Raw genomic sequence first — 26,870 nt, 5'->3', positions numbered from 1 at the left:
TGGGAATTTATTACAAATGATGTCAAGATTTTTTTAACCCGACGCGTTTCCCCACTTATGGTTCATCAGGGGGTCGGTTAGAGGATAATATGTACAATGAATAACATCATGCAAGATGAAAAAAACAACAGATAATCTGGATATAATTACTGTGTCCTGATCGATGCCATGATGGGGCAGGCCGTTAAGGAGGAACTGAGGATTCACATTTATTCCCCAGAAGAAAGAGGAGATGTCACATGTTAGGTGTCCCCCTGTGGTCTGGACTGCCGCCTGCCGTGTCTGATGGTCTATGGTGTTTTGAATGGTGATTCGAAGTTTTCCATTGGTGCTATGATTAAGCAATGTCTTCTGGAGGCTCATTCTTCAGGGGTTATTGATGATGAGCTTATGGATTATCTTATTGTAACTCATCCAGAAGATACACAAGACATTGGTCGACCCTCCTGGGCGACCTATAGTGTCCGGTTCTGATTCTATATTTAGTCGCCCTGCCATTTTTTTGGATAAGATACTACAAGGTTTTGCCACCGGTGGTAGCTCTTATATTCGTGATACAACTATTGAGTGCAATTGATGTGTCAAGGGCAGATAATGTGATTCTAGCATCTTTCGATGTAAGTTCGTTGTATACATCCATTGAACATCATTGATGCTGTTACTAAAATGTTGTGTATATCCTCGTTGTCCAGTACTGTTATTGATTTCATTTTGAAACTGTTGAATATTCTTCTGGAACATAATTATTTTATGTTCCAGGATACTTTTTCTGTATAGAAGAGGGGTGTGGCCCCCACTTACGTCCCAACTTACACTAATGAATATATGCGTGTGTTCGAGGAAGACGTCGTCTATCTGTCTAGCCACTTCAGACATGTTCAGGCGTGGTGGAGGTATATAGATGACGTCATCCTCATCTGGACGGGTAGTCAGGATCAATTAATTGACTTCCATGGGTTATTGAATAGCATAAATGGATCGGTATAATTTACCTTAGTACATTCCACTACTGAGCTACAATTTCTTGACACCAAGGTGGTCCTCTCTGATGGGGCCCTACACACTCAACTATACATTAAACCTACCGATAAAAACACCACACTTATTTACAGCAGCTGCCACCCAAGGAAGATGATCCGATCTCTCCCGTACTCCCAGATGCTTCGTGCTAAAAGAATTGTCTCTGATAAGTCTGAATGTAAAACCACTATAGATGACATGATAAAGAAATTTTTTAGAGTGGTTATCCACGGAAATTGTTAGAGGAACATAGGGACACAGTGATTGGACTAGACAGACAAAACATTTTAACCAATCAATACCCCAGACAAAAAATGAGTAGGATTCCTTTTGTATCCACATATACGGAGGTCAGTAATGATATCAGCAATATAATCAGACGTCATTGGCCTATATTGGCCGGCTCCATTAAAGGAGTACCTGAGTTTGATACCCCACCTCTTTTTTCTTATCGTAGATCCAAAAGTTTGAGGGATCAGGGCTGACATAGGTTCCAAAAAGGTTTTGAGGCAATCTACACTTACACAACCAGGGTTAGGATGTTTCCCGTGCCTTTGATGTGTAAATTGCAGGTACATTTGTAGAAGCAAGGTGTTCATACATCCATTCACTGGTATAACTTACTCCATTCGGTTTCATTTGACCTGTAATTCCGATTACACAGTTTATGTATTGTCACGTCCATGCAATGTTTTATATGTTGGTAAAACATCTACGGACTTTAAGACTCGGTTAAACAATCATTGTCTCACTATCCGACAAAAGAGGTTGGATTTGCCGGTATAGAAACACTTCACAGATTTCAAGCATAGAGAAAGGGATCTCAAATGTTGGATCATTGATCATGTATCGATGCCCAGAAGGGGTGGTAACAGAATCAATCTCCTAAAGAAAAAGGAGTTACAATGGATTTATGCTCTCAATTCTTTGAGACCTAATGGTCTCAATGCAGATTACAATTTAGGACAAATATTGGGTTGGTGACTTGCCCTGTACCCCATGGTCTCCGTCGCTTCCTTTTTCCTGTGAGTTGGGTTGTTCTCAGGACAAATATATTGATAATACATATGTTTATTATTATCACTAATATTATTTATTTTTCTCATACACAGATCTATTGGATATCTTGATGGAGATACAATTGGAGGACGATCTACATGATACACTGCGAGCATCATTTTGAACCCCTCTGCTTGAAGATATTTATGTTACCCCCACTATGTTTTTTTTATATACGCACAATTTATATTGGTCCATGGTGCAATTACGTGCAATTATGTTATGTCCAGTCTCCTGAGTATGTGGTGTGTTTGTATGTGATGAGGAGATCCCTCGTTAATACGTTACTGGATCCGTAGGGTTAATTTGGGGTGGGGTTGCTGTTAACGCGGTTCCCTGTCTCAAGTTTTCTCTATGTTTTGCTGGGCTGTGGGTGCTTAAGGTGCCCTCTGTTCCACACATAGATCCAATAAGTAACGTTTTGACATACTTGATAATGTTGTTTGCTGTATTCCTCATTGAAGAATGGTTGCTGACGTTATGCACCTCAATGGGGAAGGGGCAGCTGTGTTGGGGAAGAAGATGGCTAGAAGGTTGGAGGAGTGTTTAAACTAGGGACTTGGGGGGGGGAATTACATTATAGGAGGGAAAGATAGTGCAGATAGAGACCGGGGGCAAGGAAGTGGGACTGGGGGAGGAATGGAAGAAGGGAATAGAACAGTTCAGAAGGAAAGGTGTAGGGTAAAAAATATACATAAACCTCTCAAATGTATGTATACTAATGCCAGAAGCCTGACTAATAAAACTGGGGAGCTGGAATTAGTGATGTGTGAGGAGGACTATGACATAGTGGGAATAACTGAGACACGGCTGGATGATAGCTATGACTGGGCAGTTAATGTACAAGGTTACAGTCTGTTTAGAAAGGATCGCCAAAACCGGAGAGGGGGAGGGGTCTGCCTTTATGTAAAGTCCTGTCTAAAGCCCACACTCCGTGAAGATATAAGTGAGGGACATGAACATGTGGAGTCACTGTGGGTAGAAATACATGGAGCTAAAAACAATAAAAAATTACTAAAAGGAGTTTACTATAAACCACCTAATATACCAGAGTCCACAGAAAATCTACTACTAAACGAGATAGACAAGGCGGCAAATCATAATGAGGTGGTTATTATGGGGGATTTCAACTACCCAGATATAGACTGGGAAACTGAAACTTGTATATCTCATAAAGGAAACAGGTTCTTGGCAATAACTAAAGACAATTATCTCTCCCAACTGGTTCAGGACCCGACTAGAGGGACGGCCATACTGGACTTAATATTAACCAATAGGCCTGACAGAACAACAGACGTGCAGGTTGGGGGACACCTGGGAAATAGTGACCATAAAGTAATAACCTTCCAATTATCATTCAAAAGAGCGTTTCTACAGGGAGGAACAAAAATACCAAACTTCAAAAAAGCTCAATTTAGCCAACTAAGAGAGGCCTTAGGCCTAACTAACTGGGACAAAGTCCTCAAAAAAAAATTGTCTTTTTTCGGCCTTATGTACTATGTTACTATGTTATGTCATGGCGCATGCGCTATGGCTGCTGTTGGCATTACCACTTCTACAATTGTGAATACATGGGAGAGCTGGACGCTGTGCATGTTCTTTATCAGTGATGCGATTTTCTATGATGGCAATACTATGCGCGGTAATAGGCGCATGCGCTGTTACGATGAGGGTACGCTATGTCCGGCATTGAGCATGAGATGGGGATTGTTCTTTTGCTGGTTAGTGTGTCTGTGCCCACTCCCTCTACTATGTGTTTCCATCCATCAGCTGCACACATGCACTTTGTATCATTAGTCATTTCATGCACTATATATCAATTGTGTATATTTATTATGATCATTGTTGGTCATCATGCACTTTATAAGCATCTTTGCACAGTTCTCACGTATAATTATGTATATTTTGGACACTATATACTGATTTTAGTATGGTTGTGTATATTGATTCTGCAATTTATCACAGCAAGGGTTAATGTTTTCCTTGAGATGTGTGATCACATGACACTGTGATGTCATTTCCTTTGGCTATATAATGTTTTGAATGTCCTGTTCACATTGCTTGAGAAAGGCTTTATGTTGGAGCCGAAACCTTGAGTTACCAATGGGTGAATAAACCACGATTTTCCACATTATCCTGGAGTGCTGCTCAATTTTTTGGACTGAATTTTGGGTAAGCTTGCCCTTTTGAGCTTGCACCCGCAGTATTGTTTATAGGTTAGTCCTGCCTTACTTTTTCTATTTATATATATATATATATATACAGTGTGTGTGTATATATATATATATATATATATATATATATATATGTGTAAGAAAAAGGCAGCACTCCAAAAAATAAAAGTAGAAAAATATTTTATTCACCTCATTGGCAATGGCGACATTTTGGCTCTATATCAGAGCCTTTCTCAAGCAAAGTAACAGGACACAGTGAACAATATATATACAACCACAGCTAATTGCGTCATATCACGTGATCAATACATAATTAGTGAATTAACTCCTTAACATCTGAATAGAGATTAAAAACATATCTTGATCTCAAAACATACATAATAGTGTCAATAAATTCATTCCAACTATTACAAACATGATCAATAAAGTTACATACAACGTATGTGCAAATGTGCGAATTCCTGATATGTAAGTTAAAATCTGTGCTCAGGAAAGCTGTGTCACCACAAATAGTAAAAGGTGATAAACCTCGTACATGAATATCATTTGAAAATATGATACAATTCAATTGAAGGACTGCACATCATCCACATACAGTTCTATTAAACAATCTATCATAGACTTTATGTGAGTCAAATTTAAGATGAATAAGTGAAATTACAGTATCAAGACCATGACGAGACCAAAGGAAGATGATGAAGAGAAAAAGATGCCTAATCAGATAGTAGATTAGTTCCTAAATGATTTAATTAGTATTCAATCACAGTTTACCATATGTTTAGCAAATAGTATTATTATGTTGTTAAATAAATAATTGATGGACAATTAATTTATAAAGAATAAAAGAAGAATGAAGAGTTCAAGATAATTGTAAAATTTGATGTTGTGAGTTCGAAAAAGATAGTCACACCCTCAAGAGAGGGAAATGTTAAATAATATGTGATATAATATTAATTGGTATTTACTATAAATGGTGTGTAATGTAATACATACTTTATATTAATGTTCAAGGACGATGGGAGGTCTGTATGAGGACGTCAAGACCTATATTTAAAGTCTCCATGTAGAAGCACAAACATTGGTTAAGACACGCCTGTATCTATGGTATAAATGACTGACAGAGACAGACAAGGGGGTTGTCTTCTTACACTCACTCTGCTGGGGGTGTTTGCTGGCTAGAGATGAAGACACATGGAGCCTGAAGATTCCTAACCTTCAACAATGATACTTCAAGGGCATTAAGACTTTTCCTAAACTAATCAACTCTGATAAAGACTGAAAATAAATCGCTCCTATGTTAAGGACACAACAGAAATTATTAAAATTGTTAAGGCCTTAACTTATGACCCACAATGGTTTTTAGTTACATTGGATGTCAGCTCTCTGTACACCTCCATTAGACATAAACAAGGTTTGGAAGCAATACAAACAGTGCTAAGGAGAGAAAGTGAATTAAAATAAGACCAAATCAATTTCACAGTAGAGGGGATACAGCATATATTATCACACAACTATTTCTGGTATGGCTCTGAATTTTATCTCCAAGCCAGGGGCACGGCCATGGGGACCAGGTTCGCCCCCAGCTACGCCAATCTCTTTGTGGCACAATTTAAGCATGGGGTGATTGGGTCGCGGCTGGGGGCCAACCTGGTCCTGTGGCGGACATATATATCGATGATGTTACTGCTGGTGATATCTCTCCAAACCCTGGACCCCCTCAGCAAATCCCCACTATCACCTCCATGTCCCACTACAAATCTCCTTCTACAAATTTCTGCAACCCCTTAAACCTAATAACTATTCCTCTGACCCCTGCTCCTTTGGTTCCTCTTGCAGGAGCATTATGGAACACGCGCTCTGTCTGTAACAAACTGTCATACATTCATGAACTGTTCATCTCTCAAAAGCTCCTCCCCTGCTGCACTCTCTTATAGTGGATTTCAATTCACTCACACCCCCCGCCCCGGCTGCAAACATGGTGGAGGAGTTGGTCTTCTCCTATCAGACACCTGCTCCTACAGCCCAATTCCACTGCCACCCTCCATTACGCTCACCTCATTTGAAGTACACTCTGTTCGCATCTACTCTCCCTCTAACCTTCAAGTAGCCGTCATTTACCACCCTCCAGGCCCAGCCACCATCTTTCTTGACCACTTTAACACCTGGCTACTACACTTTCTTTCTGCCGACATCCCCACGATCATTATGGGTGACTTCAACATCCCTATTGACACATGCCACTCGGCCACCTCTAAACTCTTATCACTCTCTTCCTCCTTCGGCCTATCACAGTGGTCTTCAGCTCCCACCCACAGAGATGGTCACACTCTGGATCTGATCTTTACCCGCCTCTGCTCCCTATCTAACCTTTCTAATTCGCCTCTCCCCCTATCCGACCACAACCTACCCACCTTCTCTTCACTGGTCTCTTCTGCTGCTCCCCCGATCCACACACTAACACACCCCCGCAGGAACCTTAAACATCTCGACTTTTGCTTGCTTTCTGACTCTCTTCTCTCACTCTCTACCATATGCTCCCTCCAAGACCCAGAAGCTGCTACCACCCTATATAACAACACAATAAGTACAGCTCTGGACACTGTTGCCCCCCTCACACACAACAAAACCTGAAAAATCAACAGACAACCCTGGCACACCAACCTGACCAAAAAACTCAGACAAGCTTCCAGGGCTGCTGAGCGGCAATGGAAGAAATCCCATTCTAAAGATCATTTCACCGCATACAACTAATCCCTCCTCATATTTAAATACTCACTCGCTGATGCCAAACAGGCCTACTTCTCATCTCTCATATCTTCCCTGTCACACAGCCCTAAACAACTTTTTAGCACTTTTAACTCCCTTCTCCGTCCCCCAGCGCCCCCACCCTCTCCTCTCTTCTCAGCTGAGCACTTTGCCAAATACTTCAAACAAAAGATAGTCAACATCAGGGAAAGCTTCACTACACAGTCCCCACAGACCCTCTACACAACTGCTCGGTCCTCTTCTCCCAAAACCTGCTTCTCCACCATTACAGAAGAAAAACTCTCCACTCTACTCTCCAAATCTCATCTGACCACCTGTGCACTTGACCCAATCCCATCCCACCTCATCCCTAACCTCACCACAGTGTTTATCCCAACCCTAACTCATCTCTTCAACCTATCACTAAACTCTGGTGTCTTCCCCTCTGCTTTTAAACATGCTACCATTACACCCATCCTCAAAAAGCCTTCACTTGACCCATCTTCCTTGTCCAGCTATCGCCCCATATCACTTCTTCCGTATGCCTCAAAGCTACTTGAACAACATGTCCATTCAGAACTGTCCTCCCACCTCTCCTCCTGCTCCCTCTTTGACCGCCTACAATCTGGCTTCCGACCCCACCACTCGACTGAGACTGCCCTTACCAAAGTCACCAATGACCTGCTGACAGCCAAAACCAAGAAACAATACTCTGTCCTCCTTCTCCTTGACCTGTCCTCTGCCTTTGACACTGTTGACCACTCCATTCTGTTGCAAACTCTCTCATCTCTTGGCATCACCGACCTGGCCCTCTTCTGGATCACATCATACCTCACAGACCGGACGTTTAGCGTCTCCCACTCTCGCACCACCTCCTCATCTCATTCCCTCTCTGTTGGTGTCCCGCAAGGCTCTGTCCTAGGACCCCTGCTCTTCTCTATCTACACTTTTGGCCTGGGACAGCTCATAGAGTCCCATGGCTTTCAGTATCACTCCTACGCTGACGACACACAAATCTACCTCTCTGGTCCAGACATCACCACCTTACTATCACGAATCCCACAATGTCTATCTTCTATATCATCCTTCTTCGCCTCTCGCTTTCTAAAACTTAACATGGATAAGATAGAATTTATAATCTTTCCCCCATCTTGTTCAACCCCCTCAGCAGACCTATCTATCATGATCAATGGCTGCACACTCTCCCCGGTCAACAAAGTCCGCTGCCTTGGAGTGACCTTTGATTCTGCACTTTCCTTCCTACCGCAAATCCAAGCTCTTTCCACCACCTGCCGCCTCCAACTCAAAAACATCTCCCGCATCCGTGCTTTCCTTAACTTTGACTCTGCGAAAATTCTTGTACATGCCCTCATTATCTCCCGCCTAGACTACTGCAACATTCTCCTCTGTGGCCTTCCATCTAGCACTCTCGCACCCCTCCAATCTATCCTCAACTCTTCTGCCCGACTAATCCACCTCTCACCCTATTACTCCTCTGCCTCTCCCCATTGCCCAGCGAATTCACTTCAAAGTACTAACAAATACATACAAGGCCGTCCATAACCTGTCCCCTTCCTACATCTCGGAGCTACTTTCCCGATACATCCCCACACGCACTCTCCGATCCTCACAAGACCTCCTTCTCTCCTCTCCTCTTATCGCCTCTTCCCACAATCGACTCCAAGATTTCTCCCGTGCATCCCCCATACTCTGGAACTCGCTACCCCAACATATCAGACTCTCACCTACATTGGAATCCTTCAAAAGAAACCTGAAAACCCACCTCTTCAGACAAGCCTACAACCAGTGACCCTGCTGCCTCTATACCGCCATGACCAACTTAACTCGCACCTACTGTGTCCTTCTCCCATACCATGTAGATTGTAAGCCCTCACGGGCAGGGCCCTCTCTCCTTTTGTACCAGTTTGTAACTTGTCTTGTTTATGATTAGTGCAATTGTCTGTATTATGTATGTGCACCGCTTATCACATGTACAGCGCTATGGAATGAATGGCGCTTTAATAATAAATAATAATAATATTAATAATAATGTTCTCTTCATCTGGAATGGGAGAGAAGATGACCTAACGGAACTAAACTGTAATGATCAAAATCTAGACTTCACTGCCAATATTAATCAAAAACAAGTCGAATGTTTGGACTTATGCATTTCTGTAGAAGGACAAAAATTTGTCTGAAGTACATATTACAAACCAGTGACCCGAAACAGCTACATCTTACATACGAGTTGTCACCTTCCTCGATGGTTGGCGAACATACCAATTAATCAATTCAGGCACCTTAAACGTAATTACTTCTGAGAGAAACTTTGAAGAGGCTGAACAGATGAGGAAAAATTTTGATGCCAAACAATATCCACCAGCTCTTTTGCAAAACTCTTTGAATAAAGTAAAAGCGATGGATAGAACCTCTTTCTTCAAAGAGAAATTAAGTATAGAGCAGAAGATAGATGTAGAAGAGGAAAAAATAAGAGTCATCCTTCCCTTCAATTCTCAATATAGGAAGATCGAGAAATTGATTAAAACTCATTGGCATCTTCTCCGTGAAGATAAAATTATTGGTCACCTTCTACCGATTATCCCTGAGATTACTCCAACCATTAAAAATAAAAATAACACTAAAACTGGCACTATAGCCAAATGGGCAAGTCTACATGGGTTCTTCCGATGTGGGAGTTGCTCCAACTGTAAAATAACAAATAACTACAAAAAAACAGAACTAGTTGTATAGACAAGTAACAATTACAGATAGGTAATTAAAGAATTTCTAACATGCAACACCACTGATGTCATCTATTTGCTTCAATGTACGTGTGACAAATAGTATATAGGGAGGACAAAAAGGACATTAAAAAAGAGAATTTCGGAAAATATTGCCAACATACTTAAGGGCTATGAAACATACGGTTTCTAGACATTTTAAGACACACCATAATCAGGACCCGAGTACATTACGATATGTGGCTTTAGAGAGAATACAACCAAACTGGAGGGGAGGGAACCATATTATGCATATGTCTCGCGTAGAGTCGAGAAGGATTTTTGAATTTGGTTCACTGGTTCCGAAGGGTCTTAATGCAGAACTAGAAGTATTTGTTTTTTTATAATCTATGGGTTGCCTGGGACCGATGGGACATCAGGGTCAGGCTGTTTCATTCCAGCACCCTGATCTCCCCTTGCTCCCAGGCTCCATTATATCTGCGTTCAGCGAGAAAATTATCTGCTGAAAAATATGTACTAATAGAACAAAATATCTGCTGAGAAAATGTCTGTTGAGGAAATAACTGCTGAAATTGCATATTCCAAATTAATCTGCTGATGGTTGCGGCTTGGATCCGCTACCGAATACAGCATATGAGAGAAAAACGAATAAGAAACGCACATATATATTATAGCTTTCTGTTGTGCCGTTTTTGTCATATAATATATGTGACGATATTCAACATTATGCACATGTAATTTGATTGGATCTTCACTCACAAGATTGTCTCTATATTTGGAATCCATTTCATGTTTTATTTGAGTCCTAAATTAAACTCCAGGTTTTATCTGAATCTTAATCATGAACCCTTCAAAATGTTTAGAGGAGCGCAGTCCGGTAGCTACTGAGGAAGAGGCAAGTTGCCTCGAAACGCGTCTAGTGGACATACACACTTTCCACATCCAGTACTGGTCCGGACCTGAAGTACAGAAGAATTCTGTGGATATAAAGGACATTACTTGAAGTGGCTATCGCCAATACAGAACCCTTTTTTGTGATATAGGACCTGTGCACCTGCGATATAAACTGTGGCTGTGGTATAGGACCTGTGTACCACATGATCCTACTTCTGCACCAGCTGATCTGATCACCTGATCTGTTTATCAGGATCACCTGACTTGGACACGCGCCCCAAGCAACGGAGCCAAGCGCTCCAAACACATGTACTCAGCGTCTCGGTGATAACATCTCACTCCCCACTCTTCGGAAAGTGTCCGTGCAGACACGCGATTCAGCGATCCTGCTGACACACCAACGGACACTAATACTACAGAGTGGTAAGAGTCTCACTGAGACAATCTAATAAGCCTGGCAACTATTCACCAGACTATATTGGGCGGTCTATGAGAAGAGTGGTGTGCATCTTTATGTTACAGCTGGATACTTTTTTACCATAATTGTGGCATGTTTCAGGAGACTTTGTATATTATGGAGTCCGTATATTATGAGAGCGCCAGACCTCTGAACATTCTTTGAATTGTCACACAGTGACTTTTATTTAGTGATTTTTATTTAGTGGTTTTATTGAGTGATTTTTTATTGAGGGATTTTATTGTTTATTATGTGATATCCTGCACTGTTGAATTGTCAATTATACATAGAGCATTACAGCTTGAATAAATAGTCAAATACAGTATTATATAGTATTCTACATTATTTTCCAGAAGGTGGTGTGCCTGCTATTTTCTTTGCTGCATTATTCATTTTTTATATAACTCTTGTTAAATCCTGGTGAGGAGTTCTCCGGGTGTTCTTTACTCCAAATAAGCATACACTAGATTTGGAGAGGATTACCAAATCAGGTTGATATATTTTTCATACATAAATATAATACACTTGGAGACATATTACATGCTGACACCCTCTCCACTCTGTCGGGGGCTCTACTTGTATAAACGTTTAATAGAACAGGTTCTGTAGACATCTATGTGGAATCAGCTGACGATGGTCTAAAAGGAGTGTGCTTCTTGGCGCTAACATTGACCTGTAAGGCTGAATTCATACTTGAGTTTTTTGGTCAGTTTTGGCCCCGTGACCGCCCAAATAAGCGAAGTGTGCAGTGATTCTAAGAGAGACGCCTGTCATCTGCATGTCATACGGACTCACAGTATTATTTAAATACCAAAGTAGACTCCCTATGTGTGTTACTGCAAGGCACAGTGTCCTACACCACTATAAAGGCTCTCTGCAGCCAGGAAAAAGCTGTTTTTTAACGCGATTCGCTGCGAATAAATTCGGATCAAATAGAATTTTTGAAAAATTTTCTCATCTCTATTGGACACTTTCCTGCAGGGATCTGAAAAGATTTGCTGACAGTACCAGCTACCCAGGGAACAGTGGGCCCGATACCTGACACCAGGCCTCAGGGGAAAAGCCCTTGAGGTGTTTGCAGCTCTTCCTCATGACCAGGATGGTGACTTTGATGCCATAAACCAAGCTGGCGACTATGATGCCATAAAGCAAGCCTTGATCAGGAAATACAACCTCACACCAGAGGTTTATCGCAAACGATTCAGGGCACTACAACGTGGACCCAATGATAGCTATTCGGATCTACTAGATGGCCTGCGGACTAACATACTTCAGTGGGTCCGTGGAATATCCATCTCCACATTTGAGAAACTGCAGGATTTAATGGTGAAAGATCAGTTTTTACACCTTTGCCCCTTGGAAGTGTGACAATTCATTATGGACCAGGAGCCCAAGGAAGCCACCGAGGGGTATAGAATAGCGGATACTTATGTTGCCAACCGTGACTCAGCACTACAAAAGCCTCCTCGGGGGAGGGGGGGCTGCCCCTCTTGCCCCCTATAGGCTAGCCGTGGATGGCCGCCGATGTTTTACCTGCAACCAAGTAGGACACTTATATAGCAACTGCCCTGCCAAAAGGAAGAGCCCCACTTTGCCAAAGCCACCTATAACTACTCCCTGTTTTGTTTATGGCTGGGGTGGATCGCAAGAATGCGGATAACCTGCAATCTGTCACCACAGGCAACCAAGTCACCATCGGACAGAGAGATACGGGGCGGAAGTTATCCTTGTGCATCCAGAGCTAATAAGCCCAGAGGATATACTCCTTGGACAAACCCTGGCTCTGAAAGTAGTAGGAGGGATGAACCCTGCAATTCCCATGGCGAGAGTATTCCTGGATTGCGGTGCTGGTCAGGAAATCTGGACCAACGCCATCCCTACTAACATATTGCAGGGAATTGACTTGGGGCGGATGGTATCCCAGTATGTGACCACCCAGCCTGAGGGAGACTCACTGGTATCAGGGGAGGAGGACCGCAGAGACCAGTAGGGATTGTGTGATAAGTTAGGGGTGGATCCTAATGGAAAAGGATATGGACATGAGGGACAATGTGAGGACAGGTTGGTCTGTAGTCCCTCTGTGGTGGTTGTGACCCATAGCCAGAGTGCTAATGCCGCATCCCTCTCCAAGGCCCAGTTGCACAGCCTCACAGACCCGAAAGTGGCAACATCCCCTACTTTGCTGCCTAGCTCCGCCCTGGAGACCAGCAGCAAGAATTTCCAAAAGGTCTTACAATGTGATCCTAGTTTGGGAAAACTAAAGTGTCTGGCTGACAACCATCCTCTGGAGTCTTTGGGAGAACGAGTATACTGGGACAATGGCCTACTTTACCGGGAGTAAGAGCCAGTTTTCATGTGTCAGCAGCAGTTGCTGTTTGACACCTTGCTATTTAGTATAGCTGTAATAGCTGATCCGGGACGGCTCTTACTGGGAGTAGTCAAAGTGCTGGGTGGGTGACTACACCCCACGTTCCAGGCCGGGTCTTGACTGGCCTATATAAAGAACCCAGCCAGCAGTGTCAGCTGGTGGTAATTACCTCTCTCTCTGACATAGAGCTCTGGCAATCGCTGGATTGGGATCTGAGCCATGTGCTAGGCTGGAGGCATGAGTTTGGGAGGTCTGTTCTGTCCTGAGCAATGTCGTTCGGGTGTGAACTAACACCTAGGATAACAGGTGACTCTTTTGCTGTATGAACTGTCTAGGTGTGAATGAACACCAAAACTACAAATGGACTGTCGTACTGTATTGTTGCCATAAGTATGAAAAAAACACTGACGTTTTTGAGTTACAAACTGGTCTTACAAACTCTCTATACTGCGTCCGCTTGTCCTGTCTACCAGAGCGAATCCCCACAATTGGTGGAGGATGCAGGCAAGAGCAGTGAGGCTAACGTTAACGCCTAAATATTTTTTGGTTTGCATTTTTGGGCATGGTTGTATTTCATACATCAAACCAGCGTATTACAACCCGTGTCCCACGACAAAATGAAGGCTGTTGTGAAGGCCCTCATGGAGGCTAATCTGCAGCAGCGAGAGACAAACCTGCAACAACAGGAGGCTAACAAGCAGCAGCAAGAGACCAACCAGTTGCTGCTACAACACGTGATGGCTTTGCAGACAGCAGGAGCAACCCAGAGCGTCCACGATCCCCGGAAGGCAGTCCGTGCAGCGATTCCTAAGATGACACCCGCAGACGACATCGAAACCTACATGACGATGTATGAGAAAGTGGCCACAAGGGAAAAACTACCCCGAGACCAGTGGGCTGAGGTCGTCGCTCCGTTTCAGGCATCCGATTCCCAGTGGGTGTATTTCGACTTGCCGGACGATCAAGCGGCCGACTATCACAAAGTAAAGGGGGAGATTTTGGCAAGACTGGGGGTCAATGTGTTGGTCCGGGCCCAGTGGGTACATCAGTGGGGGTTTAAGTCGGCTGAGCCCGTGAGACCCCAATATTACAACTTATTCCACCTTTTGCAAAAGTGGCTACAGCCTGATGTGCTGAGTCCCATGGCTATGCTGAACAGAATATTGGCTATGTTCTGGAGGGCTTTGCCACCCCCTCTCCAGCAATGGATCAGCCAGGTCTCTCCAAGTAATTCCCTTGAAATGGTTGACCTGGTGGAACGCTATGAAACTACCCGCCAGGAATGTACCCCCTGTGGACCCGACTACGATAGTCTGCTGGCGGTGTCGAGAGCCTGGACATGTACGAGCTGACTGTCCACATCAGGTGGAACCCATGGACACGAACTATGGCTTCCGTCAGTCGTTATATGCCAGGAAGCTGCGTTTAGCGGGTATCCCAGAAACTCTAAATCACTTGCGCCAGGTGGAAGTGGGAGACACTCTAGCGGAGGCCCTGCTAGACTCAGGGAGTCTGGTGTCCCTAGTAAGGGCTCCCCTGGTAAGGTCTGCTGGGTATACTGGCCATAAAGTTGGGGTCATATGCATTCATTCACTAAACAAGACCCCATTACCCCGGTATTTCCCTATCCACATTTGTTTGCAGAACAGTTGTCATGCTCTTAAGCACATTTTGATGCCTTTTGCAGCCCTCTAGCCCTTTCCAGGACTATTTTAGAGCTATTTTAGTGCCCAAAAGTTCGGGTCCCCATTGACTTCAATGGGGTTTGGGGTCAAGTTCGGGTCCCGAACCCGAACTTTTTTTTCAAGTTCGGCCGAACCCGAACATCCAGGTGTCCGCTCAACTCTACACATAATGCAACTGTAAAAAAAAGTCCAACACTTTCGGACTTTCTCATGATAGAACACAATGCAAGTCATGTGCAACTAAAACTTGTGCAGTTTGGCAGATATTTTTTATTGCCAAATCTTAGCTAAGATAGCTACGTGACAGCAAGAATAAGAATAAGATGGGTTTGAAAAACTTCTTTTTTGCTCTTATCACATTTCCCATATCTAAAAAAACAATATTGTTTCTTCTGATCTGCTAAGCTTTAGAATTTTAGTTCCTTTTCACAATGCATTTTCAACAAATAAAACATCAACATGACTTCTCACATTTATGAATTCTCTTATGTCTAACAAAACTCGATTTATCTGTAAAACATTTCCCACATTCTAAACAAGAATATGGCTTCTCTCCTTTGTGAATTCTCTCATGTCTAACAAAACTCGATTTATTTGTAAAACATTTTCCACATTCTGAACATGAATATGGCTTTTCTCCTGTGTGACTTCTCTGATGAATGTTAAGTTTGGTTTTAGTAATAAAACATTTCTCACATTCTGAACATGAATATGGCTTCTCTCCTGTGTGAATTTTCTCATGTTTAACCAAACTAGATTTATCTTTAAAACATTTCTCACATTCTGAACATGAATATGGCTTTGCACCTGTGTGAACTCTCTCATGTACAACAAGACTTGATTTATCTGTAAAACATTTTCCACATTCTAAACAAGAATATGGCTTTGTATCTGTGTGACTTCTCTTATGTCTAACAAGATATGATTTATCTGTAAAACATTTTTTACATTCTGAACATGAATAAGGCTTCTCTCCTGTGTGACTTCTCTTATGTATAACAAGATGAAATTTACTTGTATAACATTTTCCACATTCTGAACATGAATAAGGCTTCTCTTCAATGTGACTTTTCTTATGTCTAACAAGACTGGATTTATCTGTAAAACATTTCCCACATTCTAAACATGAATATGGATTCTCCCCTGTGTGAATTCTCTGATGTTTAACAAGATCTGATTTATATGTAAAACAGTTCTCACATTCTGAACATGAATATGGTTTCTCTCCTGTGTGACTTCTCCTATGTATAATAAGACTGGATTTATCTGTAAAACATTTCCCACATTCTGAACATAAATATGGCTTCTCTCCTGTGTGAATGTTCTTATGTCTAAGGAGACTGGATCTATCTGTAAAACATTTTCCACATTCTGAACATGAATATGGCTTCTCTCCTGTGTGGATTCTTTCATGTGTAACAAGATGTGATCTCGTTGTAAAACATTTCCCACATTCTGAACATGAATATAGATTTTCTCCTGTGTGAATTCTCTGATGTTTAACAAGATCTGATTTATATGTAAAACAGTTCCCACATTCTGAACATGAATATAGCTTCTCTCCTATATGAATTTTCTTATGTCTAACAAGGCCAAATTTTTCTGTATAACATTTCCCACATTCTGAACATGAATATGGCTTCTCACCTGTGTGAATTTTCTTATGTCTAACAAGACCAGATTTTTCTGCATAGCCTTTCCCACATTCTGAACATGAATATGGCTTTTCTCCTGTGTGAATTTTCCTATGTCTAACGAAACTGGATTGATCTGTAAAACATTTTCCACATTCTGAACATGAATATGGCTTTTCTCCTGTGTGAATTCTCTCATGTATAACAAGATATGATTTTTTTGTAAAACATTTTTCACATTCTGAACATGAATATGGCTTCTCTCCTGTGTGAATTATCTCATGTTTAACAAAATCTGATTTACTTGTAAAGCATTTCCCACATTCTAAACAGCAGTATGGCTGCTCTTCTGTGTGAATTCTTCTGTGTGTAGAAAGTCTTGAATTCTCTTTAGAATCTTTACCGCCCTGAAACCTTTTATCCCATTTGTGACCTGTATTTTTGGTAACAACCTGTAATTGGTCAGGAGAAGGTTCCTCATGATAAGGGGGATTATATAATAGATCTGTACTGTGAAGAACTGGGTGTACATTAAGTGTAATGAGGTTTTCTTCTGAGGAGCACTGCAGGTTATCTTCATCTTCTTCTTGATAATTTTGTGATAATATAGTACTGCCCTTAATATTTTTACTGAAATTCTCTGTGAAAATAAAAATTGAAATTTGTGATTATTTTTCAAACTACGTAGTGGACAAACCTATAACATTCCTATTGGATATATGGTATAAACCAGCTCTGCCTCTTATGCCACCAGATGTAAGGTAGGTATCCTATAAGTCATTGTCTGACATTTTAAACAGGTCTTGAGGCATGACTTGGATAATGATTAAGTCTGCATCCTTAACCCCTTCAGGACACAGCCATTTTTCACCTTAACGAACAGGCCAAATTTTGGAAATCTGACATGTTTCACTTTATGTGGTAATAACTTTGGAACACTTTTACTTATCCAGGCCATTCTGAGATTGTTTTCTCGTGACACATTGTACTTCATGATAGTCTTAAATTTTAGTCAATAAATTCACCTTTATTTATGAAAAATCCCAAATTGACCAAACATTTTAAAAAATTCGCAATTTTCAAGATTTTAATTTTTGTGCTTTTAAAACAGAAAGTGATACCTAAATAAATATTTATTACTTAAAATTCCCAATATGTCTACTTCATGTTTGGATAATTTTGTAAATATCATTTTTTTGGGGGGGACTTTAGAAGGCTTAGAATTTTAGAAGCAATTCTTAAAATTTTTAAGTCAATTTCCAAAACCCACTTTTTAAGAACCAGTTCGGTTCTGAAGTCCCTTTGTGGGGCTTACATAGTGGAAACCCCCCACAAATGTCATACTATTGTAGAAACTACACACCTTAAGTTACTCAAAACTGACTTTACAAACTTTGTTAACCCTTTTGTTCCACAAGAATTAAAGAAAGAATTTCACTTTTTGGCAGATTTTCCATTTTATTAAAAAAAAATCTTTAACACATCAAGGGTTAACAGCCAAACAAAACTCAATATTTATTACCCTGATTCTGCAGTTTACATAAACATCCCACATGTGGTCATAAACTGATGTAAGGGCACACGGCAGGGCACAGAAGAAAAGGAACGCTGTATGGTTTTTGGAAGGCAGATTTTGCTGGACTGCTTTTTAGATGCCATGTCCCATTTGAAGCCCTCCAGATGCACCTTACAGTAAAAACTCCCTATTTTAGGAACTAGGGGATAAGGTGCCAGTTGTATTGGTAATATTTTGGGGGTACATATGATTTTTAATTACTCTATATTATGTTTTTTGTGAGGCAAGGTAACCAAATAATGGCTGTTTTGGCACCATTTTTATTCTTTACAACATTCATCTGACAGGGTAGATCTTGTCTTAGTTTTTTAGAGAAGGTTGTTACGGACGCAATGATATCAAATATGTCTACTTTCTTTGTTTGTTTCTGTTTTAAATAATAAAGCCTTTTTGAAAAAAAAAATTTTATTTTGTGTCTCCATTTTCTCAACACCATATTTTTTTATTTTTCTGCCGATCGTCTTGTGCAGTAGCTCGTTTTTTGCAGGAATAGTTGACGTTTTTATTGGTACCATTTTTGCGTACATATGATTTTTTTATTCATTATTACACCTTATGGAGCAAGGTGACCAAAAAATTTGTTGTTTTAGCAGAGTTTTTATTTATTTATTTTTACAGTGTTCACCTGAGGGGTTAGGTCATGTGACATTTTTATAGAGAAGATCGTTACAGACATGGTGATACCTAACATGTATACTACTTCTTATTTATTTAAGTTTTACACAATAATAGCATTTTTCAAACAAAAAAATTATGTTTTAGTGTCTCCATAGTCTAAGAGCCATAGCTTTTTTTATTTTTTGACCGATTGTTTTAGGTAGGGTTTAATTTTTTGCGGGATGAGGTGACAGTTTGATTGGTACTATTTTGGGGGGCATACGCTTTTTTGATCTCTTGGTGTTGCACTTTAAAAAAATAAATAAATTTTGGCACTGTTTTTATTTTATTTCTTTTACAGTGTTCATCTGAGGGGTTAGGTCATGTGATATTTCTGTAGAGCAGGTTGTTACGGACGCGGCAATACCTAATATGTCTACTTTTTCTTATTTATTTAAGTTTTACACAATAATAGCATTTTAGAAAAAAAATGTTTTTGTGTCTCCATTTTCTGAAGGCCATTTTTTGGGCAATTGTCACATGTAGGGGCTCTTTTTTTCGGAATGAGGCGACGGGTTGATTGGTACTCTTTTAAGGTACATACAACTTTTGAAATCACTTTTAATAAGTTTCTTTTTTGGAAGTGAGGTGGGAATTTTTTTCATTCCATCCAAATTTTTATTTTATGGCGTTCACCGTGCGGGGAAAGTAACGTGACCCTTTTATAGATCAGGTCGTTATGGATGCGATGATACCAAACATATGTAGTGTATTTTTTGTTTTCATTTTTAATCAATTATAAAATGTGTGAACATATAAGAAGAAATTAGATTTTTTTTTTTTACTTTTTTCCCTTTTTTTTACATTTTTATTTACCCAGACCCACTTGGTTCTTAACGATCCAGGGGGTCTGATGGTTTACAATACACTGCAGTACACTCTATAGTGTACTGCAGTGCATTGTCACTCACAGTAAGCCTGTTCAGGAGCCTGATCAGCTATACCATGGCAAGCCGGAAGCCTGTGAAGGTGTACAGTTGCCATGGTAACCATACGCCCCTGCCACAACAGCGCAACGGCCGGATGTGGGAGGGAGCTCCTTCCCTGTTAACCCATCAAGCATCGACCGCTGCCACAGCACAGCAGCAGTCTGATGGGAGAGGGAGTGACCTCCCACCATCTCTTAACCACTTCCATACAGCAGTCCCTATTGACCGCGGCATGGAAGGGGTTAAACGGCTGACATCGGTGCCAGCACCGATGTCAGCTGTTTCAAGCAGAGTGTCAGATGTATGCTGACACTCTGCTAACCGCTCGGCCATCCTGAAAATGGGGGAAGGAAGGGGCAATCGCCGACCCGGGACCGCCCTCATTGGTCCCAGGCCTGTCAGCTGAGATCCCTGGCTGTGTGTAACAGCCGGGGTCTCAGCGCTGTCACCATGTCTGCAGACATGGTGACAGTTTAATGCCATGACGTATATACTCGTCATGGAGCGCCAAGTAGCAGTGCTTCATGACGAGTATACACGTCAAAGAGCGCTAAGGGGTTAATGCTCTTTTTAGTGTACCTGCTGCTGAAAAACTCACACTGCTCAGTACCAGATGCCGTCTCCCTGGTTCTGCAGTGAGAGATCCCCTTCCTCCAGCAGCAGGTTCAGTGTGTAATTCCTTCTGCTGTTATTTTACTGCAGCCTGGACTAAGCTTGTGAGAGACATCAGCAGCGGGGGAGGAGGTACACTGATAGGAGCATGTTACTTAAAGTAACTTAAAGGCTATGTACACCTTTGGAGTCCATTTTTTTATGATTGCATTTAACTTATGTTTGGTTAAAAATCATATTTTCAAAAAATATTGAGCTGTTCAGTCACAAAGGGTTAACTGCTTTTCTAGCTGTATGACTGGTACTTTCACTTTCACTTGGTGCCGGTCATCTAATAAGCCTTATCTCTAAACTACTGAGAGATTTTTAAAAAAAAAACTTTTTTAGGCCACATTCTTATCAGTAAGATAAGGGTTGAGCTTCAATGAGTGTTTATAATGGGAGAGAGCAGAGATAAGGAGTCAGTCTGCTCCCCAGATGACGGAAAAGACCAAAAAATATCCATCTCAGCTCTGTACAGAAAAAAGGATTAAATATTGTTAATAAAGACCAAATGAAAAAATAAATTTTAGCTCAAAATAAGTATAATGCAATAATAATAATAAAAAAAAAATGCTCCCAAAGGTGTACATAGCCTTCAAATTTTGAGTAAAATTTCAATAACATGTCCCAAATAATAGTTTTTCTAACATACTTAATTATTGGATTTTGTATTTTTATTACAGATCCCCCCCCCCCTTTCCCCACAAAGTGCACCATTCTCTGTGCACTTACAATTGACATTTCCATACGCCGGCAGCTCAGTGGTGTACAAAGTACGGGCTGTAGACATTTTATGAATGGGACGGCAGCAGTGGTGCTGCGAGTACGGGAAGGAGCGCATAGTACCCATGCACTATGCCAGGATTAGCGGAGCGGGCTCCTGCTTCTGCCTGCTCTGCTCAGCTAATCCCGGCATAGTACATGGGTACAGGGAACCCATGTGCTATGCCAGGTGTTAGTAAACCTCCGGGGGGCACAAACCGGAGCAGCAATATTCGCTCCTCCCCATACGCACTGTTGCTGCGGCCCCATTGATAAAGTGTCTACAGCCCGTACTCCGTACACCGTTTTAAGTGCACAGCAAATGGTGAAATAAAAACTACAAAATCCATTAATGAAGTATATTAGAAAAACTATCATTAGGGCAGTAGGGAGATATTATCAAAATTTTACTCAGAAGTTTAGTTACTCTTTAAGCAACAGATGGACGCTGGGAAGGTACAGAGTGAGAAACAAAAATGGAAAGTCGCTATGACCTCAAAGAGTTAAGACTCTGATCATCAGATAATCTGATCATAACCACCATCTACATTTAGACTATATTGTGTCATGAGGTAAAGCAGACGTCTCAGGCTTAATTTACGGACATGACAATGCGGTCTGTATAGCCTTATAGCCGCACAGACACCAGACCTCAGGTTTATAGACATCTGTAGGATGCAGTGGATTAGACAGAGTGATGTCATCAATCAGAACCTGTAATAAAGGTTTCCAGCACCTTGTTGGGTCAATTACACTAAGAATTCAGGATGTTCTAAGGGGAACGAGGGTCCTATCAAGAATTAAGACGGTGGAGCTAATGACGTGTCCTGTGAGTGCAGGTGACCATCACTGAGACGTCTGTGTCTGTACAATAATCACATGTGACATCGGAGCTTCCTGATCATCATGGAGCTGAGGACATGAGTGCACCGACAGGAAGGAAAAAACACAACAACCAAACAGCTTTAACCACTTAATGACTAGGCTGGTTGTCATAAAAGGACGATTTTTTTTTTCTGTATTCTCATTGTCACATTCCAAGACTTAAAACGTTTATTTTTATGTCTGTGGCCGTACGAGGACATGAGTTGTATTTTTCAATGGAACCATTTACTCGTAATTTATTGTTTAGCTTTTATTATTTTATATTTTTTGAAAGTACATAAAGAGCCCCAGCTATTGTCTCATTTTTTTATTTTTTTTTGCTGTTTTCTTTGGCCTTCAGTCATAAAGGGAGTTTAAAGTAACTGTCATGTTCTGTCTAAGGGGATGGGGCAACAAAGAGGGGAAGTGATGTGGTCAGCAGATGTCAGCTGGATAAGGGGAACCCTTCATGATGTGATGGAGACATCTCCAATCAGAGAGCAGCAGCCGGTGATCAGATTCTCCTCCTGCCCTGAAGGCACCAAGGACAGAATCTGAAGTCACTTTCTCCATTCATGATTCCATACCTGTGGTGACATCTCCTGGAATGTCCTCCTCCACCTCACTCTTACACGGGGGATCGCCCATCATCCGCTCTTCTTCATCCTCCACTTTAATATCAGTCAGATCTTCCCCCTGATTTGTCATCTGTAACAATTCAGTACAATACAGCAGACAGGTGGGAAATCTAACAGATCCACAGAAGAGACCCCCACAATCTATGACCCCTCTGACTGCAGGACCCCCCTATATAGATGTGTATAGGGCTCAGCTCCATCTACCTGAGGGTTCTCTGGGACCTTCTCCTCTGGACAGTCCTGGGAATACAGAGGACGGGGACATCTCTCTGGTGGATTTCTCCTCTTGAATCCATCTGTGGAGACACAAGCACACAGTGACTGAATACATGGCCTCCTGTAGATCTGTCTATAGATCAGACTCTTCTCTCGGCTCCTTGACTTCTAGGTTTAGTTATCGTGGGAAATAACAATATTCTGTTCCTCACCACCTGTGCTGAGATGCCCTAAGCATCTGAAAAGGAGAAGTGGAAGAATAAGCATGATCTGAAGAATCACATTACATCATGTGGACGGCCAAGTGCATGTGCGTGCCACTTACCTGGGGGACAGACAGCACTATGGGAAGAAGACAAGCTGGTGAGGGCAGTGCGATGCTCTGGGCAATGTTCTTCTGGAAATCTTGTCTCCTGGCATCATGCGGATGCAACATATATCACCAAGTACCACCCTTCATAGCACTGATGCCTCCTAATGGGGGCTACACTGCAAAAACTGTCCAGGACTGAGGAACATCACAAAGAGATCAAGGTCATGACTTGTTTCCAGATTCCCAGATCTCAGTCCGATCATCATCTGTGGGATGTGCTGGAAAACAAGTCCAATCCATGGGGGCCACACCGAGCAACTTACAGGACTTGCCTTAGAAAATGGTCTGCCCAAAGGACGTGGCCTGAGCATGCTGCGGGGAACACGCACCTTCCAGAGCTTCTGGCCTACTCACCTGCCCTAGGAAGGATGCTCAGACATTCTGGACAACAGGGCTCCAGTTTCTAGCTCCAGAACCAAATTGACTGCTACTTCTTTGGCAATGCCATGCTCCACTGCAGAATCCAAGATGGCACCGACAGGAGTTCCCTCGGTGGCTCTATCAGCTACAGACGCTGTGGATTGTGCTACTCACCCGTAATCTCCTGCTCCTGCCTTAGAAGAACCCCCAATGGAGAACATTTGGAGGGACTGTCCCTCTTTTTGACCCGTCCCTTTCCTCCTTAAATGTCCCTCTTTCCCTCGATCTCAGGTATAGATTTGCATCATTACATCTACAATATTGACCCTGAAAATGTTTCTCTGGTTCCTCTCTGTAGTTTAGAGCCGTCTTTCATATTATTTCATTATTTGATGCAGTTGGGACTTTAGAAATTTCTATATTCAGATTTTTGCGCTATTTTGCAGGAAAAAACAGTGAGGTGCACAGATATGCAGGAAAAATGGATCTTTCACACAATTAACCCTAAGTATCCCTCTTTGAACATCTAAAAAGTTGGGAGGTATAAGAACTTACCGATGGGGCCACCCATTCCATCTCATTATCCACAGAAATGGAACCTCTTTCGCCCTTCACTCCCCAAACCAAGCTGAGGATTTGGCGCACTCCTTGGAACTCTCTAGCCTCTCCCTGCCAAACAGGCTGGACTTTCCTTTCCACCACTCCCTCAACGGGATTGCTGTTCTTCCATATATTGGTGTAGGAGAAACCATGCAGGCTTGGATCCGTTCCCTCTATACTTCCCCCACATATTTCACAGAGTTTAATAGGGTTCTCTCTTTTGCGTTACCGATACAAAACAGGGTTGTCCTTTATCCCCATTGATTTCTGTCCTGACATTGGAACCTCTCCTGAGGACAATCAGGAAGAACTGCCATCAATAGTTGGATCTCCTCAGACGTTCTGCGAGCTGTTGTGTTGTGGTCACTATAGGAAACATAAACCGTCCTCTCAGCTAATGTGCTCCATAGTATGGAGACGCTGAATCCTGACATCTCACCACCTGACAATGGCCCCCAGGTCTCCGATCTTAGCGCCAGGTCACTGGACTGACCCCAGCTTGGAGTTACAGCGCAGTGATAATAGGTTCTGAGACCGAGCAGAACCCGAGCTTCTCCACACTCATGTAGACAGGACCTGGCCGCTCCTTATAGAAGCCCCTGGACTGCCCCTTGCAGGTCACTGCCGAATAGCTGGGGGCTGTTACCATAGTAACACATGGCACCGGGGTTCTGTGCACCACGTGTTACTATAGGACTGTACAACTGACACCTCTGTCTTCTCCAAGTACTGCAGATGCCGTGTATTATAGAGCAGCCATCTATTGTGGGGGTGGGGGAGGGCAGAGATCGTCAGTGTAAGGCCTTGTTCACACCACGTCTGTACATGTCACTGCACACACGTGTATACACTGCACATGACGGCTCTTACCTTGTGATATAAGAGGCTGGTGCTCCTCCATTACATATCACTGCACACACTGCACATGACGGCTCTTACCTTGTGATATAAGAGGCTGGTGCTCCTCCATTACATGTCACTGCACACACGTGTATACACTGCACATGACGGCTCTTACCTTGTGATATAAGAGGCTGGTGCTCCTCCATTACATATCACTGCACACACTGCACATGACGGCTCTTACCTTGTGATATAAGAGGCTGGTGCTCCTCCATTACATGTCACTGCACACACGTGTATACACTGCACATGACGGGTCTTACCCTGTGATATAAGAGGCTGGTGCTCCTCCATTACATGTCACTGCACACACGTGTACACACTGCACATGACGGGTCTTACCTTGTGATATAAGAGGCTGGTGCTCCTCCATTACATGTCACTGCACACACGTGTATACACTGCACATGACGGGTCTTACCCTGTGATATAAGAGGCTGGTGCTCCTCCATTACATGTCACTGCACACACGTGTATACACTGCACATGACGGCTCTTACCTTGTGATATAAGAGGCTGGTGCTCCTCCATTACATGTCACTGCACACACGTGTATACACTGCACATGACGGGTCTTACCTTGTGATATAAGAGGCTGGTGCTCCTCCATTACATGTCACTGCACACACGTGTATACACTGCACATGACGGCTCTTACCTTGTGATATAAGAGGCTGGTGCTCCTCCATTACATGTCACTGCACACACGTGTATACACTGCACATGACGGCTCTTACCTTGTGATATAAGAGGCTGGTGCTCCTCCATTACATGTCACTGCACACACGTGTATACACTGCACATGACGGCTCTTACCTTGTGATATAAGAGGCTGGTGCTCCTCCATCATGGCCTCCTTGTACAGGTCCTTGTGTCCTTCTATATACTCCCACTCCTCCATGGAGAAATAGACAGTGACATCCTGACACCTTATAGGAACCTGACAACACAATGACACCGTCATCACCCAGACCCATCCAGTGCTGTTACTGGAGAATTTCCCAGCATTCCCAGCAGTGTCACCTCTCCAGTCAGCAGCTCCATCATCTTGTGGGTGAGTTCTAGGATCTTCTGCTCATGTATCAGGGGGTGAGGGGGAGGCTCTGTGATGGGGGGAAGGGTCCTGCTCCGCCCTCCTGACTCCTGGAGATGGATGATGGGAGTCACACAGTCCTCTGATGTCTTCTTCACTATTGTGTACTCCTGTGGATGGAGAGAGACACTTAGGGAATAAACCCTTCAGGGGCCATGTGCTCTCCTCCGGCCCTCTCCTCCTGGGTACAACGTGCCTACTTACCTTCTCATGGCTCCTACAACATGACTATTGGTCACTGGTCACATGACACATCACTCACCATATTGGAGGCTGATCTTCAGGTTCTCCGTCACTTGGAAGGTCTGGAGGCCGTTCTCCAGGACCCTGGACTCTTCCTATCACTTCCTATGATGGATTCTCCTCCCCGATGTCTGACTTGTTACAGAACACAATACAGAGGAGAGAAATCTAGAAAAGTTTACCTCTCCGCTCAGCAGGGAGATGATCTCCAAGGTGAGGTCTAAT

The 26,870-nt window shown here is 42.5% G+C and overlaps 1 protein-coding gene across 1 annotated transcript; it reads right to left on the bottom strand.

Moving 5' to 3' along the window:
- Positions 1-1,752: 1,752 nt before the first annotated feature.
- LOC120990642 (gastrula zinc finger protein XlCGF26.1-like) lies at positions 1,753-24,377 on the bottom strand. The gene is made up of 6 exons (XM_040419558.1): positions 24,362-24,377; positions 22,807-22,863; positions 16,044-17,417; positions 13,046-13,108; positions 12,129-12,244; positions 1,753-1,905 (listed from the first exon to the last, which is right to left on the bottom strand). Exons 1-6 carry the CDS (start codon positions 24,375-24,377, stop codon positions 1,753-1,755), a joined length of 1,779 nt encoding a protein of 592 aa, XP_040275492.1.
- Positions 24,378-26,870: the final 2,493 nt, after the last annotated feature.

This window comes from Bufo bufo, chromosome 2 (genome assembly GCF_905171765.1).
Source record: "Bufo bufo chromosome 2, aBufBuf1.1, whole genome shotgun sequence".
NCBI lineage: Eukaryota > Metazoa > Chordata > Amphibia > Anura > Bufonidae > Bufo > Bufo bufo.
Note: the sequence above shows the minus strand (reverse complement) of the source record. Positions and strands in the feature narration are given on the sequence as shown.